At 43.0% G+C, this 17419-nt stretch overlaps 3 protein-coding genes across 3 annotated transcripts; 2 read left to right on the forward strand and 1 right to left on the reverse strand.

The window, feature by feature from the left end:
* Positions 1 to 3968: 3968 nt before the first annotated feature.
* LOC128398922 (olfactory receptor 11G2-like) lies at positions 3969 to 4931 on the reverse strand. Its single transcript, XM_053360187.1, has one exon. It carries the CDS (start codon positions 4929 to 4931, stop codon positions 3969 to 3971), a length of 963 nt encoding a protein of 320 aa, XP_053216162.1.
* Positions 4932 to 10653: 5722 nt separating this feature from the next.
* Positions 10654 to 11616, forward strand: LOC128398923 (olfactory receptor 11H6-like). The gene has a single exon (XM_053360188.1). The coding sequence runs from the start codon at positions 10654 to 10656 to the stop codon at positions 11614 to 11616; it is 963 nt and encodes a 320-aa protein (XP_053216163.1).
* A 4494-nt stretch (positions 11617 to 16110) lies between these two features.
* Positions 16111 to 17073, forward strand: LOC128398924 (olfactory receptor 11H6-like). The gene has a single exon (XM_053360189.1). The coding sequence runs from the start codon at positions 16111 to 16113 to the stop codon at positions 17071 to 17073; it is 963 nt and encodes a 320-aa protein (XP_053216164.1).
* Positions 17074 to 17419: the final 346 nt, after the last annotated feature.

The raw sequence follows: 17419 nt of genomic DNA on the forward strand, positions 1-17419 counted from the left end.
GAAGGTGTGCAGAGGAGGACAACCAAGATAACCAAGGGTCTGGAAACCAAGCCTTATGAGGAATGGTTGAAGGAACTGAGTATGTTTAACCTGGAATAGAGGAGAGGTAATAGCCATCTTCAAATATCTCAAGGGCTGTCACATGGAAGATGGAGCAAGCTTTTTTCCTCCTGCTCTGGAGGGTAGGACTCAAGTTACAAGAAAGGAGATTCCAATTAAAAATCAGGAAAAAGTTTCTGCTTGACAGTGGAATGGTTGGAATGGTCTCCCTCGGGAGATGGTGGACTCTCCTTCCTTGGAGGTTTTTAAGCAAAGGTTGGATGGCCATCTGTCATGATTCTATGATTCTACATGCTAACAATATCCATTAAATTTAGATTTTGTGCAGGAAAATGGGTGATCAGGATATGAAAATGCCTTACCCATAGTGATCGTCTACTCTGCTTTCTCTTGAGATGAGGGTTAAGCAGGACCACTAAATGACTTCCTTGAAATGAGGGTCTTTCCAACTGTTGTTCATAAGGAAACTAAACAATAAATTGCAGCTTTATGCAAGACTAAGGTGCTGCTGCAGGGACGCGGGTGGCGCTGTGGGTAAAACCTCAGCGCCTAGGACTTGCCGATCGCATGGTTGGCGGTTCGAATCCCCGCGGTGGGGTGAGCTCCCGTCATTCGGTCCCAGCTCCTGCCCACCTAGCAGTTCGAAAGCACCCTTAAGTGCAAGTAGATAAATAGGGACCGCTTACTAGCGGGAAGGTAAACGGCGTTTCCATGTGCTGCTCTGGTGCCGGTTTGCCGGAGCAGCTTCGTCACGCTGGCCACGTGACCCGGAAGTGTCTGCGGACAGCGCTGGCTCCCAGCCTCTAGAGTGAGATGAGCGCACAACCCTAGAGTCTGTCAAGACTGGCCTGTACGGGCAGGGGTACCTTTACCTTTACCTTTTAAGGTGCTGCTACTGCTGCTTAATAAAAAATTAATATACCATTTAATTGCCAAGGTGGCTGCTGCCAGTGGTGGACTTTGGGCTCTCAAATTTCAGCAGTGCCTGTGCGCCACTAAAATTTGGTGCCCCCTGCCTCTCGTGCTCCATTCTACAACATTGTTTTGGCACCCCTGCAGTGTGGCACCCAGGGCGATTTCCCAGCAGTCACGCTATCCTAAAACCACCTTTGCTGCTGAGCATTTTCCGAAAAATTTTCTCAGGGTCTGAGTTGAGGAAAACAGGTTTGAATTAGTATCAGGAGCGCAGCTGGGAAATCTTGATTCTATGCTCTGAGGGCCTTCTTGGTAGTAGCGCCCGCCCTGTGGAACACTCTCCCATCAGATATCAAGGAAATATAGAAGTATCTGACTTTTAGAAGACATCTGAAGGCAACCTTGCATCGGGAAATTTTTAATGTCTAATGTTTTACAATTTTTTATGTGCTGTAAGCCGCCCTGAGTGGCTGGGGAAACCCAGCCAGATGGGTAGGGTAATAATAATAATAATAATAATAATAATAATAATAATAATAATAATTCCCCTTACTCTTATTTCTCTCTCCCTCCCTGTGTAGAACTTTATAATAGCCTGTTTACATTTTCTTGAAAAACCAAAATCTGAGCATTGCAAGTGTCACCCATTCAAACCCATCCCTCGATGTTCTCCTTCTTCCAACCCATCTTCCTTTGGCTTGGTAGCAGTCCCATTTCAGTACCTCAGAAGCTTTCAAACTCTTGATCTAGCCAGCTGTGGGACATCACATGCCTTGTCCTTCTGCAATAACAGGCCATGGGATTGTTTGAGTGGTAAGAAAGTACAGATAAAAGCTAGAATGTCTCTGATAAGTATTTGGTGGCCCTGGAGAATATGCCCCTTAAGAACATTGTCATTATCCACCGAAACACCATCTCTTTAGGGGTTTGCGGTCTGCCTCTGCCACGGTGAAACACAGGAAATTCCTACAGGTATTTCTTGTTTACCTGGATTCTGTTTTGCTAAACACCTTTGAGCAATTAAATTGATGGAACGCTTTTCAATGTGTAATGTTATATTATGTTTTTATATATATTGCAAGCTGCCCAGAGTGGCCGGGGCAACCCAGTCAGATGGGCAGGGTTCAAATATTATGATTATGATTAATTATAGACAAGGCTCTTGTCTATAGTATAACCACACAGAAAACAACCATATTGTTTTATTTGGTTATGTGCCATCGTTGTGCAGGGGACTTTACAAAAGAAGCTAACAATGAAGAATTAGTCCCAGTGGAAGCAACAGTGTCAATGCGTACAAAGAGCTCCGCCATTTTCAGCACTGCTTTCTCCCCCTCCCAATGGAAGCCATTGGCCCCTAATTTGTACTCTGCTGCTAGCTTCCAGTATGAAAAGCCAGCATGAACACCCATGCAATGTGTGTAGTCTTCTAGATGGGAAAAAGCTTTGTTCTTTAGTGTGGCAACTGGGGGGAAAGTGAACTTTTTACACAACATGCAAATCATAGGATGTGGTTGGGGAAGATAAATGAGACAATGGTTTTGAAAAGGGATAACACAATGGCATGGAATCTCATCTTCCTCTATTTCCTCTCACCTTTTTAATCTTGTAAGGATGCCAGTTTGGCTTCTCATCGCTCCAGCCTTAAATTCAGTTTTCCACATTTCCATAGGATTTTGCGATTTTCTATCATCTATGTATCATCTATCATCTATCATCTATCTATCATCTATCTATCTATCTATCTATCTATCTATCTATCTATCTATCATCTATCTATCTATCTATCTATCATCTATCTATCTATCTATCATCATCTATCTATCATCTATCTATCTATCTATTTATCTATCATCTATCTATCTATCTATCTATCTATCTATCTATCATCTATCTATCTATCATCTATCTATCTATCTATCTATCTATCATCTATCTATCTATCTATATCATCTATCTATCTATCTATCATCTATCTATCTATCATCTATCTATCTATCTATCTATCTATCATCTATCTATCATCTATCTATCTATCTATCATCTATCATCTATCTATCTATCTATCTATCTATCTATCTATCTATCATCTATCTATCTATCTATCATCTATCTATCTATCTATATCATCTATCTATCTATCTATCTATCTATCTATCTATCTATCTATCATCTATCTATCTATCATCTATCTATCTATCTATCTATCTATCCATCCATCTATCTATCTATCTATCTATCTATCTATCTATCAATCATCTATCTATCATCTATCTATCTATCTATCATCATCTATCTATCTATCTATCTATCTATCTATCTATCATCTATCTATCAATCATCATCTATCTATCTATCTATCTATCTATCATCTATCATCTATCATCTATCATCTATCATCTATCATCTATCATCTATCATCTATCATCTATCATCTATCTATCTATCTATCATCTATCTATCATCTATCTATCTATTTATCATTTATCTATCTATCTATCTATCATCTATCATCTATCTATCTATATCTATCATCATCATCTATCATCTATCATCTATCATCTATCTATCTATACCTATCTATCTATCATCTATCTATCTATCTATCTATCTATCTATCTATCATCTATCTATCTATCATCTATCTATCTATCTATCTATCTATCTATCTATCTATCTATCATCTAATCTATCATCTATCTATCATCTATCTATCTATCTATCTCTATCTAACTATCATCTATCTATATCTAAATCCTGTTTAATATTCACCAGCATTTTAGGGAGTATTTCACTTAGTAAACACATTTTGGTATTCTTTTATTTATATATAAAAATATTTATCTAAGGTCTGCTACAGTAAATCTCATGTACAGAAATTCATAATCTTATAAAATGTCACAGGAAAATCATGATACAGGTGCATCAGTAAAATCAATGAAGAGCAGTGGGTCAAGGTCTTAAAACGGCTAACATTGTGTTTTTTTGTTTTTTTACCAAGTCAACTTTCTCTTCACCAGTCCCATCTTCCTCCTCTGCAACCTGCCCACTGCCTCCTTCACCTGATCATTCCTCAGACAATAGATCAAAGGATTCAGAAATGGTGTGATTGTTGTATAGAAGAGCGTTACTACTTTGGTGGCCTGTGATTGGCTTTCTCCACTTGGAGCTACATACATCCCGGCCACTGTGCCATAGAAAAGGGTGACCACCACTAGGTGGAAGGATATGGTGGAGAAGGCTTTCATCCGACTGCCTCGTCTAGAAGATTTCATCAGGGTGAGAATCACAGCACCATAGGATAGCACAACAAAGAACAGGTTGCCTAAAATACCCACAGCATCCATGGAAAACTGGTAGATGATGGGAATGTTTCTGATTGGGGGGCAAGCAAGTAGGAGAATTGTCCCAGCATCACACATAAAGTGGTCTATGATGTTGGGGCCACAGAAGGACAACCTGGAGATCAAAGTAACAGGAACAATGTGCCACAGAAAGCCCAAAACCCAACAAGTGGCCACCAAGGCATAGCAGGAGTCTCGGGACATCATTTGTGGGTAACGCAGTGGGTGGCAGATGGCCATGTACCGATCCAAAGCCATGGCTGACAGGAAGAAGCACTCTGTCTGGCCAAGAGAGAAGAAGATGTAGTATTGGAGGAAGCACTCGTGGAAGGAGATGACGCCACATGGGAATGCCAGGTCAAAGAGCATACGGGGCACAGTGGTGGAGACGTAGCATATCTCTAGCCAGGAGAAATTGCTCAACAGGATGTACATAGGTAGCCGGGCCAATTGGACATCTGCATGGACCAGCGTGATTATGGTGATGTTCTCAGCCAAAGTGAGGATGTAGAGCACAGCAAAAATGGCAAGGAGCAAGTGCCGCTTCTGCTGCCCAATTTGAAAGCCCAGCAAAATGAATTCCTCAACTGTGCTCCCATTGGCCAACTCCATCTTGAACGAGAGAAGAGAAACACTGTTGCAAACCATTAAGAAATATTGCCTGCCTGTCTCTCTCTCTGTCTCCATCGAAAGCAAATGATGAGTAGTCATGGTCTTTAGGGAGGGCAGAAGTACAGCCAACCTCCTTCCATCTTCATCTTAACTTACATATGATTATTATCGAGAAGTACCTATTTGTTCTAATTAGGTATCAGATACAGTGGTACCTCTGGTTACATACACTTCAGGTTACATACGCTTCAGGTTACAGACTTCGCTAACCCAGAAATAGTACCTCGGGTTAAGAACTTTGCTTCATGATGAGAACAGAAATTATGCTCCAGAGGTGCAGTGGCAGCGGGAGGCCCCATTAGCTAAAGTGGTGCTTCAGGTTAAGAACAGTTTCAGGTTAAGAACAGACCTTCGGAACGAATTAAGTTCTTAACCCGAGGTATCACTGTATGACATATAACTAGTGATTAGGTTCCATGCATTTTACCTTTATTGATTTATGTATTCATTTACTTATTGAAAAAAACTGATAGACTGCTTGCTCAGAAGACCCTTTGTGTACATAATTGCATAGAGAGAAAACTGAAAAACAAATAAATTGCAGCCAGATTATACTGCTTATGTCCAAAATATGCTATTACGCAATCATCAGGATTTGATTAATTATGCTGGTCTTGAAGGATTAGGAATATAGGAAGCTGCCTTACAACAAGTCAGAACATTGGTTCATCTTCCTCAGTATTGTCCACACTTATTGGCAGAGACTCTCAAGGCCTTCAGAGAGGGGTCTCTCTCTCCCAGAGCTACCTGGAGATTGAACTTGTGACCTTCTTTATTCAAAGCAGCTGCTCTAGAATTGAGCCATGGCCTTTCCCAAGTATTCTGAAGCTATCTAAGACTGCTAAAATATATGTCACAGGAAACTGGAAGAAAAGTTCCCCTATCCTCATTGTTATGTGAGTAATATTTGAGAATACGGAATACTGCAGGTCTTTCTAAATGTGGGGTAGATACATTTTAGACCTCCAAATTTTGTTGGACACCATCTCTGAGTAATTCTTAGGACAGCTCTGTAAAGGTAAAGGTAAAGGACCCCTGGATGGTTAAGTCCAGTCAAAGGGGTTGCGATGCTCATTTCAGGCCGAGGGAGTCAACGTTTGTCTACAGGCAGCTTTCCAGGTCATGTGGCCAGCATGACTAAACCGCTTTTGGCACAACAGAACACTGACAGAAGCCAGATCACACGGAAACGCCGTTTACCTTCCCGCCACAACGGTACCTATTTATCTGCTTGCACTGGCATTCTTTTGAACTGCTAGGTTGGCAAGAGCTGGGACAGAGCAACGGGAGATCACCCCATTGTGAGGATTTGAACCGCTGACCTTCCAATCGCCAAGCCCAAGTGGCTTAGTCATTTAGACCACAGAGCCACCTTGTTTCTCTCCCTAAGGCAGGTGCTCCTTCTATTGTTGTTGTTATTAGTCTGTAAGCTTTTCTGGGATTACAAATTGGGTAGAAAAGCTACAAATAGATAAGTAAGTATGTGATGATCCTCTCAGGTGATGCTTTATAATGGCGAATCAACATTTATTTGCCCATAATCTTATTTCTGGAGAAGGGAGCCCATTCAAATTAATTCCTCTGTGTCTCTCACCCCAGTCTCCTTTGCCTTGGTAAAGGTTTCAGTTTCTGTATCTCAGCATGTTGGGTTGGGTTGATCCATCCATCCAGCAGAAGGCTCACCACAATGGCTGTGTCCGAGTTTGGAGAGGGTGTTGCGTGTGAAAGAAATATATGGTTGTTTCCTGTGTCTTTCAGCTGTGAACTGGGTGTACTCTGTGGAAAGAGATGGTTGGCCTGTCTGTGGACTAATGCTTGAATGCTAATGTTATATTTTCAAGAGCCCTTGGAGATGTGTCTCTAAGGAACGTTCTCATTATTCACCAAAACAAATGCTCTTTGGGGACAGGCCATTTTCATTTGCTGTGGTGAAACACATTGAAATTTCCACAGGTAATTGTCCATTATTTTGAGCTGAAAGCACTAAATTGTCCAGGGCCTAGGATCCAGATTTGGGGCAAGAACCCTTTGGTGAGAGAGAGACCCAGCAGAGATTTAAAATTACAAAACATGTAGCAAAGAGGCTGCTAGACCTTTAAAACAGCCCCCTTCCAATTTTCTTCCAAAGTTTCCCACTTCCCTTAGCATAGAAAAAGAACACACATTTGGTAAGTTAAAAATGATTTCCTTACAAGCTCTTCAAAGGTCAGATTCATGTGCTTTTCCATACAGCAGCAAGAAAAGACAAGCAGTTTGACTTAGGTCACAAAAAGGGGTAAAAGTTTCTAAATGATTTGTATAGAAACACAAAGATTGCATGCTAAAGCATGTGGTCTGGGCTTGGAGCAGCCAGTCCAGATATCCTTATGGTTGGTTACATGATGGAAAGATGGGAGAAGAAAGAGTTTGGTAAACCTTCCTCTTAAGGTGAGGGTGTGTCACCTAGCTAGGCCTGGCAGGACGGCTTACTCTAAGGTATTAAGCCTTTCCTGCATTAATTAGGTAAAGGGACCCCTGACAGTTAGGTCCAGTCGCGGACAACTCTGGGGTGGTGGTGCTCATCTCGCTTTACTGGCCAAGGGAGCCTGCGTTTGTCCGCAGAGAGCTTCCGGGTCATGTGGCCAGCAGGACTAAGCCGCTTCTGGTGAATCAGAGCAGCACACGGAAACGCCATTTACCTTCCCGCAGGAGCGGTACCTATTTATCTACTTGCACTTTTTGGCATGCTTTCGAACTGCTAGGTTGGCAGGAGCTGGGACCAAGCAATGGGAGCTCACCCCATCATGGGGATTCAAACCGCCGAACTTTTGATCAGGAAGCCCTAGGCTCTGTGGTTTAGACCACAGCTCCACCTGTGTCCTGCATTAATTAGAGTTAAGCATATTGGTTATACGAGGCTGGATTTATCCCACTTAACTTGGGCACCTTTAAAACAAGGTTAGACACATTAATTGAGGATAGGTCTGTTAATGGCTGCTAGCCACAATGGCTATGCTCTTTCTCCCCTGTCAGAGGTGGTATGCCTTTGAATATCAGGTGCTAGGAAATGGGAAGAGTGCTGTTTCAGGTCTTGCTTGTGAGTTTCCTATAAGCATCTTGGTTGGCCACTGTGAGACCAGGTTGGTAGTGCCAGATGCATCAGAGGTCTCTTTAAGTGTCTAATATCGTAGTGCCGTTATTCCAATTTATGGCTGGACCACATTTAGATAGTGTGTAGAGCCACCACACAGAAAGAGAATATTGTAGAGTTAGGAAAGCTTTAGAAAAGGGCAACTGAAATGATGGAAGGAACTGGAGAGAGACCCCTATGAGGAAGGGTTACAAAATTTAGGGATTTTGAGTCTCGAAAAAGTGGTATGGTGGGACACAATAAAGTTGCATAAGATTATGTATGGTGCAGAGAAAGTAGTTGCTGTGAAGGTTTTCTCCCATTTTCATAACCAAAGAAGCTGAATGTAGGAAGATTCACATGGCATCTAGTTAATCTATAACGTTTGCAGCCACCACATTGATGGTTGCTAACATGAAAGTCTTTAAAAGAGGGTTAGAAGTATTAATGGAGGATAAGGCTACCTATGGTTACTAGCCATGAGGTCTCTGGGACACCTCCACTGCTGGCAGCAGAATACCTTTGAATATCAGATGTGAAGGCCCAGGGGGAAATGGGGGGAAACACTTTCTGCCTCTTCCCACACCTTCCAATTTTTGGGTCAGTGTGCAGAAGCACCTCTCTTTGGGGAAGGGGGCAGCCCAGAGACCTGCGGCTGCCCGGAGGACTCCCAAGGAGAGGGGAGAGGAGGCTGAGGAAACACTTCACAAGGGAGGGTGTTTAAAAAGGGTGAGAAGCTGCCAGTTCTGCAGGCAAGGGGTGTCATAACTGGGCTCCTGAAGCCCACAGGGATGCCACAGGAAGAATGTTGTTGGTCAAGGGAGCTGTGGACTCAGAAACATTGAAAACCTCTGTCCTATTACATTATTGAATCAAGATCAAAAAATGTTTTCTTCTTTTCTGGCATTGCAGCAAAATTTGGTTGTTAGAGACTCATCTATTCTGACCAAATGGGGTTTATCCCCTGCAGACGTATTTTCGACCCGATTCAAAGATTGCTTGATGTTATCTTTACATCACTGTCATTTCTCGTTACTTTCTTTGGACATTAATAAAGCTTTTGATTGCCTGGAATGGCAGTATCATCTTATCTTTACATTTGTATCAATTGGGATGTTATTTTATTTCAGAAAACTCAAAACTGTATGCTAATAATATGGCCACGATTTGGACAGTTTTACTTTCAATCCCTTTCCTAATGACCCCTAACAAGAAATTCCCTTTTCACAACTGCCACATACTGCAGTTTCATGAATCTGCCTATTACAAGACCAAAACCTCTTTCCTGGTCAGTTCCTGCCAGTCCAGACCTAATTAGTGTGTATGTGAAGTTATGCCTCACTTTACTCTTATTTACCTTTTCTCTCTTAATACACTTTCCTTTGTTTTTATGAGACCCCTTGGGAACTCCTCACAATCCTCTGTCTACCACCCTGAACAATTTGGCATCTTCAGCTCAAAACAACAGACAATTAACTACCTGTGGAAATTTCCTGTGTTTCACCAGATGGCGTGTCCTCAAAGACAGTCTGTTTTGGTAGACAATGGTAATATTCCTGAGACGCACGTCCCCAAGGGCTGTTGAATAAATAACATCAGCATCCAAGCTTTGGTCCACGGGCAGAACAACCATATCTTTCTACCCAACCCACACAGTGTCACAGCTGAAAGACGCCAGAAGCAACTAGGTACACACAACACACACTGCAAACTCACCATTGTGGTGAGCCTTCTGCTGGATGTATTGACCCCTTGCATGCTGTTCAGGTGAAGAAATGGAAACCTTTACTAAGGCAAAGTAGATTGGAGTAAGAAACAGAGGGATGCATCTCTTCACAAGAGATAAGATATTGGGAAGGGAATGTTGATACACCATTATAAATTATCCCAGGTGTGAGAGAAGGAAGAAATAATTACTATTATTTACTTATTTTTCTGTTTGTACCATTTCTACCACAGAGGGTCCCAGAGAAGTTTACAGATCAACACCACCAGCACAAGAGAGGATCTGCCAGAACAGAAGTAACAAGTATTCAATTATTCCATAATCTGACATACCATTCTGACAACAGTGGAGTAACTTTTCTTCCAGTTCCCACCTATACACGTTTCAGCAGACTTAGGTGAGTTTAGAATACTTGGCAAGTGCTTTGGCTCAATGACAGAGAAGCTGTTTGACATGCAGAGGGACTCAGGTTCAAGCCATATAATCTTCAGTTAGGACTTGGAAAGAGAGACCCCTGACTGAAAAACTCAAGAGCTGCTTCAAAACAGTGTGGACAATACTGAGGAAGATGAACCAGTGGTCTGTCTTGGTAGAAGGCATCTCTCCATATGATTTTATTCCTAATAATTCAAGACCAGTGCCATTAATCAAATCCTTAAGATTACATAACAACACTATTTTGGTCCCAGCCTAGAATATGCTGCGTACCTATATCTTGGCTACCAACATTTGTTTTTAAGTTTCACTGTGTTTATCCTTGTGTTATTGACAACGGTATTATGTACACCACTTAGTGAGTGTTTGTGATAGCACTTCTCTCATTCAAGATGGAGTTGGCCAATGGCAGCACAGTTGAGGAATTCATTTTGCTGGGCTTTCAAATTGGGCAGCAGAAGCGGCACTTGCTGCTTGCCATTTTTGCTGTGCTCTACATCCTCACTTTGGCTGAGAACATCACCATAATCACGCTGGTCCATGCAGATGTCCAATTGGCCCGGCTACCTATGTACATCCTGTTGAGCAATTTCTCCTGGCTAGAGATATGCTACGTCTCCACCACTGTGCCCCGTATGCTCTTTGACCTGGCATTCCCACGTGGCGTCATCTCCTTCCATGAGTGCTTCCTTCAGTTCTACATCTTCTTCTCTCTTGGCTACACAGAGTGCTTCTTCCTGTCAGCCATGGCTTTGGATCGGTACTTGGCTATCTGCCACCCACTGCGTTACCCACAAATGATGTCCCACAAGTCCTGCTATGTCCTGGTGGCCACTTGTTGGGTTTTGGGCTTTCTATGGCACATTGGTCCAGTTATTTTGATCTCCAAGTTGTCCTTCTGTGGCCCTAACATCATTGACCACTTCGTGTGTGATCCGGGGCCAATTCTCTCACTGGCTTGCCCTCCTGTCGGAAATATTCCCATTATCTGCCAGTTTTCTGTGGATGGTCTCATTGTTCTAGGCAACCTGTTCTTTGTTGTGCTATCCTATGGTGCTGTGATTCTCACACTGACAAAGTCTTCTAGACGAGGCAGTCGGATGAAAGCCTTCTCCACCATATCCTTCCACCTAGTGGTGGTCACCCTTTTCTATGGCACAGTGGCCGGGATGTATGTAGTTCCAAGTGGAGAAAGTCAAACACATGTTACTAAAGTAGTAACACTGTTCTTTACTGCAATTACACCATTTCTGAATCCTTTGATCTATTGTCTGAGGAATGATCAGGTGAAGGAGGCAGTGGGCAGGTTGCAGAGGAGGAAGATGGGACTGGTGAAGAGAAAGCTGATTGTGTAAAAGCATCTTTAGCCGTTTTAGGACTAAGATTAAGGAAAGACTCCATGGCTCCAACATCAGCCAACCTTTCACTCTGCCCACCCCAACCTACAACTCTTCTCTCTCTCAAAAGCTTGCATGCTGTTTTGTGAGATCAATGTGAAGCTTAACAAAAGGTATGGATTTAATGTGAACTTGGGATTTTTTTATAGGTCAGCATGGATACTGTCAGGGACTGGGTAGAGGAGCAATAGTGGAGACTGCCTCCCTATCCCGACCCCTCTAGAGGCAGATTAGGGGGAAAGTTAGGAAATAATGGAAGGGGAGGAGACAGGACTGGAACGGCAGCTGGCTGACATGGTGTATTTAGAAACTATTCCAGACCCCTCATCTCCCATAACCTGGCGAGCCTTAAAAGTAGGAGAGCAAAGAGCTCAAAGACAGAGGGCACCTAGCAGCACCAGTAGAAGTGACGAATGAGGAAGTGGGAGAGACGGGGGAGGGGTGGGGGTGGAGATTCACTCGGGACAATGCCATTATCCAAGAGGCTGGGTTATGTAGCCTCTCTCTGTAATATTTAAATAAAAAAGGACAGTAAGAAACTTTTCCTTGTCTTTATACTTTCTTGGGCAACCAGCTGGGAACCTCTGACAGCATCCTGACAGATACATTGACTTTATGCAAGAGAAAGGAGAGAAGGAATATTGAAAACAAGCAACAAACCAAGATATCCAGCCCTGCAATGAGAGCGATAATGATAAGATGTTTATCATTTGGACAAGAATGGTGCTTCTTCGTAAAAAAAATGTTTTGCTCTGTCAGGATGTGCAAAATGAACTAACCAGGCGAAAAAGGTCAGAGGGGAGACCAAATCAAGGCAGCTTCCTCCTTCAGTTAAGAACAGTAGCACAACGCACAAATGTTATCTTGACACAAAAGGTTACCTCTTCAGGATGCCATGCAGCCATACAGTTCCCTTTCCAGGATACTCCATTCTATTCCATTCCCTGTCACTATTCCACTGCAACAATTGGTCAACATTTCATGCCTATTGACCACATTCTTTCACTTCTCTCCACTGCCCAAACCTAAACTCTTCTCCTATCCTATCACTTTCACTATTCCAAGCACATTTTCTCCCCCTCCCAACCTGATACATACTTTAATCCACATATTAAACTTTACCTTGATTACTCTAATATTGCTACATATACATACAATATCATATAGACAACCACAAAAACACTACAGAGGGTGCTTTAACATTTTGTTCGTTTTCTAAAGGTTTTATACTTCCTCAGGCCTACCAATACCCCCTGTTATGCATGAGCCCCTATACGGTTAAGTCCAGTCAAAGGCGACTATGGGATACGGTACTCATCTTGCTTTTCAGGCTGAGGGAGGCGGCGTTTGTCCACAGACAGCTTTCTGGGTCATGTGACCAGCATGACTCAACCACTTCTGACGAACCAGAGCAGCGCACGGAAATGCCGTTTACCTTCCTGTCGGAGCGGTACCTATTTATCTACTTGCACTTTGACGTGCTTTTGAACTGCTAGGTTGGCAGGAGCAGGGACTGAGCAACGGGAGCTCACCCCGTCACAGGGTTTTGAACTGCCAACCTTCTGATCAGCAAGCCCTAGGCTCTGTGGTTTAGACCACAGTGCCACCGGCATCCTGCATTAATTAGAGTTAAGCATATTGGTTATACGAGGCTGGATTTATCCCACTCAACTTGGGCACCTTTGAAACAGGATTAGACACATTAATTGAGGCTAGGTCTATTAATGGCTGCTAGCCACAATGGCTATGCTCTTTCTCCCCTGTCAGAGGTGGTATGCCTTTGAATATCAGGTGCTAGGGAATGGGAAGACTGCTGTTTCAGGTTTTGCTTGTGAGCTTCCTATAAGCATCTTGGCTGGCCACTGGGATACCAGGTTGGTGGTGCCAGATGCACCAGAGGTGTTTTTAAGTGCCTAATATCATAGTGCCATTATTCTAATTTATGCCTGGATCACATTTAGATAGTGTGTAGAGCCACCACACAGAAAGAGAATATTGTAGAGTTAGGAAAGCTTTAGAAAAGGGCAACTGAAATGATGGAAGGAACTGGAGAGACCCCTATGAGGAAGGGTTACAAAATTTAGGGATTTTGAGTTTGGAAAAAGTGGTATGGTGGGACATGATAAAGTATTATAAGATTATGCAAGGTGCAGAGAAAGTAGTTGCTGTGAAGGTAGTTGCTGTGAAGGTTTTCTCCCCTTTTCATAATATTTGTGGCCATCCAAAGAAGCTGAATGTAGGAAGATTCACATGGCATCTAGTTAATCTTTAAAGTTTGCATCCACTACATTGATAGTTGCCAACATGGAAGTCTTTAAAAGAGGGTTAGAAGTATTAATGGAGGATAAGGCTACCTATGGTTACTAGCCATGAGGTCTCTGGGACACCTCCACTGCTGGCAGCAGAATGCCTTTGAAAATCAGATGTGAAGGCCTGGGGGGAAATGGGGGAAAACATTTTCTGCCACTTTCCCCACCCCTCCAATTTTTGGGTCAGTGTGAGGAAGCACCTCTCTTTGGGGAAGGGGGCAGCCCAGAGACCTGCGGCTGCCCGGAGGACTCCCAAGGAGAGGGGAGAGGAGGCTGAGGGAACACTTCACAAGGAAGGGTGTTTAAAAAGGGTGAGAAGCTGCCAGTTCTGCAGGCAAGGGGTGTCATAACTGGGCTCCTGAGGCCCACAGGGATGCCACAGAAAGAATGCTGTTGGTCAAGGGAGCTGTGGACTCAGAAACATTGAAAACCTCTGTCCTATTACATTATTGAATCAAGATCAAAAAACGTTTTCATCTTTTCTGGCATTGCAGCAAAATTTGGTTGTTAGAGACTCATCCATTCTGACCAAACGGGGTTTATCCCCTGCAGACATATTTTCAACCCGATTCAAAGATTGCTTGATGTTATCTTTACATCACCGTCATTTCACCTTACTCTCTTTGGACATTAATAAAGCTTTTGATTGCCTGGAATGGCAGTATCATCTTATCTTTACATTTGTATCAATTGGGATGTTATTTTCTTTCAGAAAACTCAAAACTGTATGCTAATAATATGGCCATGATTTGGACAGATTTACTTTCAATCCCTTTCCTAATGACCCCTAACATGAAATTCCCTTTTCACAACTGCCACATACTGCAGTTTCATGAATCTGCCTGTTACAAGACCAAAATCTCTTTCCTGGTCAGTTCCTGCCAATCCAGACCTAATTAGTGTGTATGTGAAGTTATGCCTCACTTTACTCTTATTTACCTTTTCTCTCTTAATACACTTTCCTTTGTTTTTATGAGACCCCTTGGGAACTCCTCACAATCCTGTGTCTACCACCCTGAACTATTTGGCATCTTCAGCTCAAAACAACAGACAATTAACTACCTGTGGAAATTTCCTGTGTTTCACCACAGCAAATTAAGATGGCGTGTCCTCAAAGACAGCCTGTTTTGGTAGATAATGGTACTATTCCTGAGACGCACATCCCCAAGGGCTGTTGAATATATAACATCAGCATCCAAGCTTTGGCCCACAGGCAGAACAACCATATCTTTCCACCCAACACACACAGTGTCACAGCTGAGACATACCAGAAGCAACTAGGTACTTCTTTCACACACAACACACACTGCAAACACACCATTGTGGTGAGCCTTCTGCTGGATGGATCGACCCCTTGCATGCTGTTCAGGTGAAGAAATGGAAACCTTTACTAAGGCAAAGTAGATTGGAGTAAGAAACAGTGGGATGCATCTCTTCACGAGAGAGAAGATTATGGGGAGGGAATGTTGATACACCATTATAAATTATCCCATGTGTGAGAGAAGGAAGAAATAATTACTATTATTTACTTAGCTTTCTATTTGTACCATTTCTACCCCAGAGGGTCCCAGAGAAGCTTACAGATCAACACCACCACCACAAGAGAGGATCTGCCAGAGCGGAAGTAACAAGTATTCAGTTATTCCATAATCTGACATATCATTCTGATAACAGTGGAGTAACTTTTCTTCTAGTTTTCACCTATACATGTTTTAGCAGACATAGGTGAGTTTAGAATATGTGGTAACTGCCTTGGCTCAATGACAGAGCAGCTGTTTGACATGCAGCGGGACTCAGGTTCAAGCCATATAATCTTCAGTTAGGACTTGGAGAGAGAGACCCCTGACTGAAAAACTCAAGAGCTGCTTCAAAACAGTGTGGACAATACTGAGAAAGATGAACCAGTGGTCTGTCTTGGTAGAAGGCATCTCCTCATATGATTTTATTCCTAATAATTCAATATCAGTGCCATTAATCAAATCCTTAAGATTACATAATAACACTATTTTGGTCCCAGCCTAGAATATGCTGTGTACCTATATCTTGGCTACCAACATTTGTTTTTAAGTTTCACTGATTTTTATCCTTGTGTAATATGTACACCACTTATTGAGTGTTTGTGATAGCACTTCTCTCATTTAAGATGGAGTTGGCCAATGGCAGCACAGTTGAGGAATTCATTTTGCTGGGCTTTCAAATTGGGCAGCAGAAGCGGCACTTGCTCCTTGCCATTTTTGCTGTGCTCTACATCCTCACTTTGGCTGAGAACATCACCATAATCACGCTGGTCCATGCAGATGTCCAATTGGCCCGGCTACCCATGTACATCCTGTTGAGCAATTTCTCCTGGCTAGAGATATGCTATGTCTCCACCACTGTGCCCCGTATGCTCTTTGACCTGGCATTCCCATGTGGTGTCATCTCCTTCCATGAGTGCTTCCTTCAGTTCTACATCTTCTTCTCTCTTGGGCACACAGAGTGCTTCTTCCTGTCAGCCATGGCTTTGGATCGGTACTTGGCTATCTGCCACCCACTGCGTTACCCACAAATGATGTCCCACAAGTCCTGCTATGTCCTGGTGGCCACTTGTTGGGGTTCTGGCTTTCTATGGCACATTGGTCCAGTTATTTTGATATCCAAGTTGTCCTTCTGTGGCCCTAACATCATTGACCACTTTGTGTGTGATCCGGGGCCAATTCTCTCACTGGCTTGCCCTCCTGTCGGAAATATTCCCATTATCTGCCAGTTTTCTGTGGATGGTCTCATTGTTCTAGGCAACCTGTTCTTTGTTGTGCTATCCTATGGTGCTGTGATTCTCACACTGATGAAGTCTTCTAGACGAGGCAGTCGGATGAAAGCCTTCTCCACCATATCCTTCCACCTAGTGGTGGTCACCCTTTTCTATGGCACGGTGGCTGGGATGTATGTAGTTCCAAGTGGAGAAAGTCAATCACATGTTACTAAAGTAGTAACACTGTTCTTTACTGCAATTACACCATTTCTGAATCCTTTGATCTATTGTTTGAGGAATAATCAGGTGAAGGAGGCAGTGGGCAGGTTGCAGAGGAGGAAGATAGGACTGGTGAAGAGAAAGCTGATTGTGTAAAAGCATCCTTAGCCGTTTTAGGAGTATGATTAAGGGAAGACTCTATGGCTCCAACGTCAGCCAACCTTTCACTCTACCCACCCCATCCTACTGCTCTTCTGTCTCTCAAAAGCTTGCATGCTGTTTTGTGAGATCAACGTGAAGCTTAACAAAAGGTATGGATTTAATGTGAACTTGGGTTTTTTTTTGTGGGTGAGCATGGATAATGTCTGGGACTGGGTAGAGGAGGAATGGTGGAGACTGCCTCCCTATCCTGACCCCGCCAGAGGCAGATTAGGGGGAAAGTTGGGAAATAATGGAAGAGGAGGAGACAGGACTGGAATGGCAGCTGGCTGACATGGTGTAT

This window comes from Podarcis raffonei, chromosome 13, assembly GCF_027172205.1.
Source record: "Podarcis raffonei isolate rPodRaf1 chromosome 13, rPodRaf1.pri, whole genome shotgun sequence".
NCBI classification, from domain to species: domain Eukaryota; kingdom Metazoa; phylum Chordata; class Lepidosauria; order Squamata; family Lacertidae; genus Podarcis; species Podarcis raffonei.

Excerpts from the sequence above, each read along its gene's own strand:
- LOC128398922 (XM_053360187.1), bottom strand. The coding sequence starts at position 4,931 with ATGGAGTTGGCCAATGGGAGCACAGTTGAGGAATTCATTTTGCTGGGC.
- LOC128398923 (XM_053360188.1), top strand. The coding sequence starts at position 10,654 with ATGGAGTTGGCCAATGGCAGCACAGTTGAGGAATTCATTTTGCTGGGC.
- LOC128398924 (XM_053360189.1), top strand. The coding sequence starts at position 16,111 with ATGGAGTTGGCCAATGGCAGCACAGTTGAGGAATTCATTTTGCTGGGC.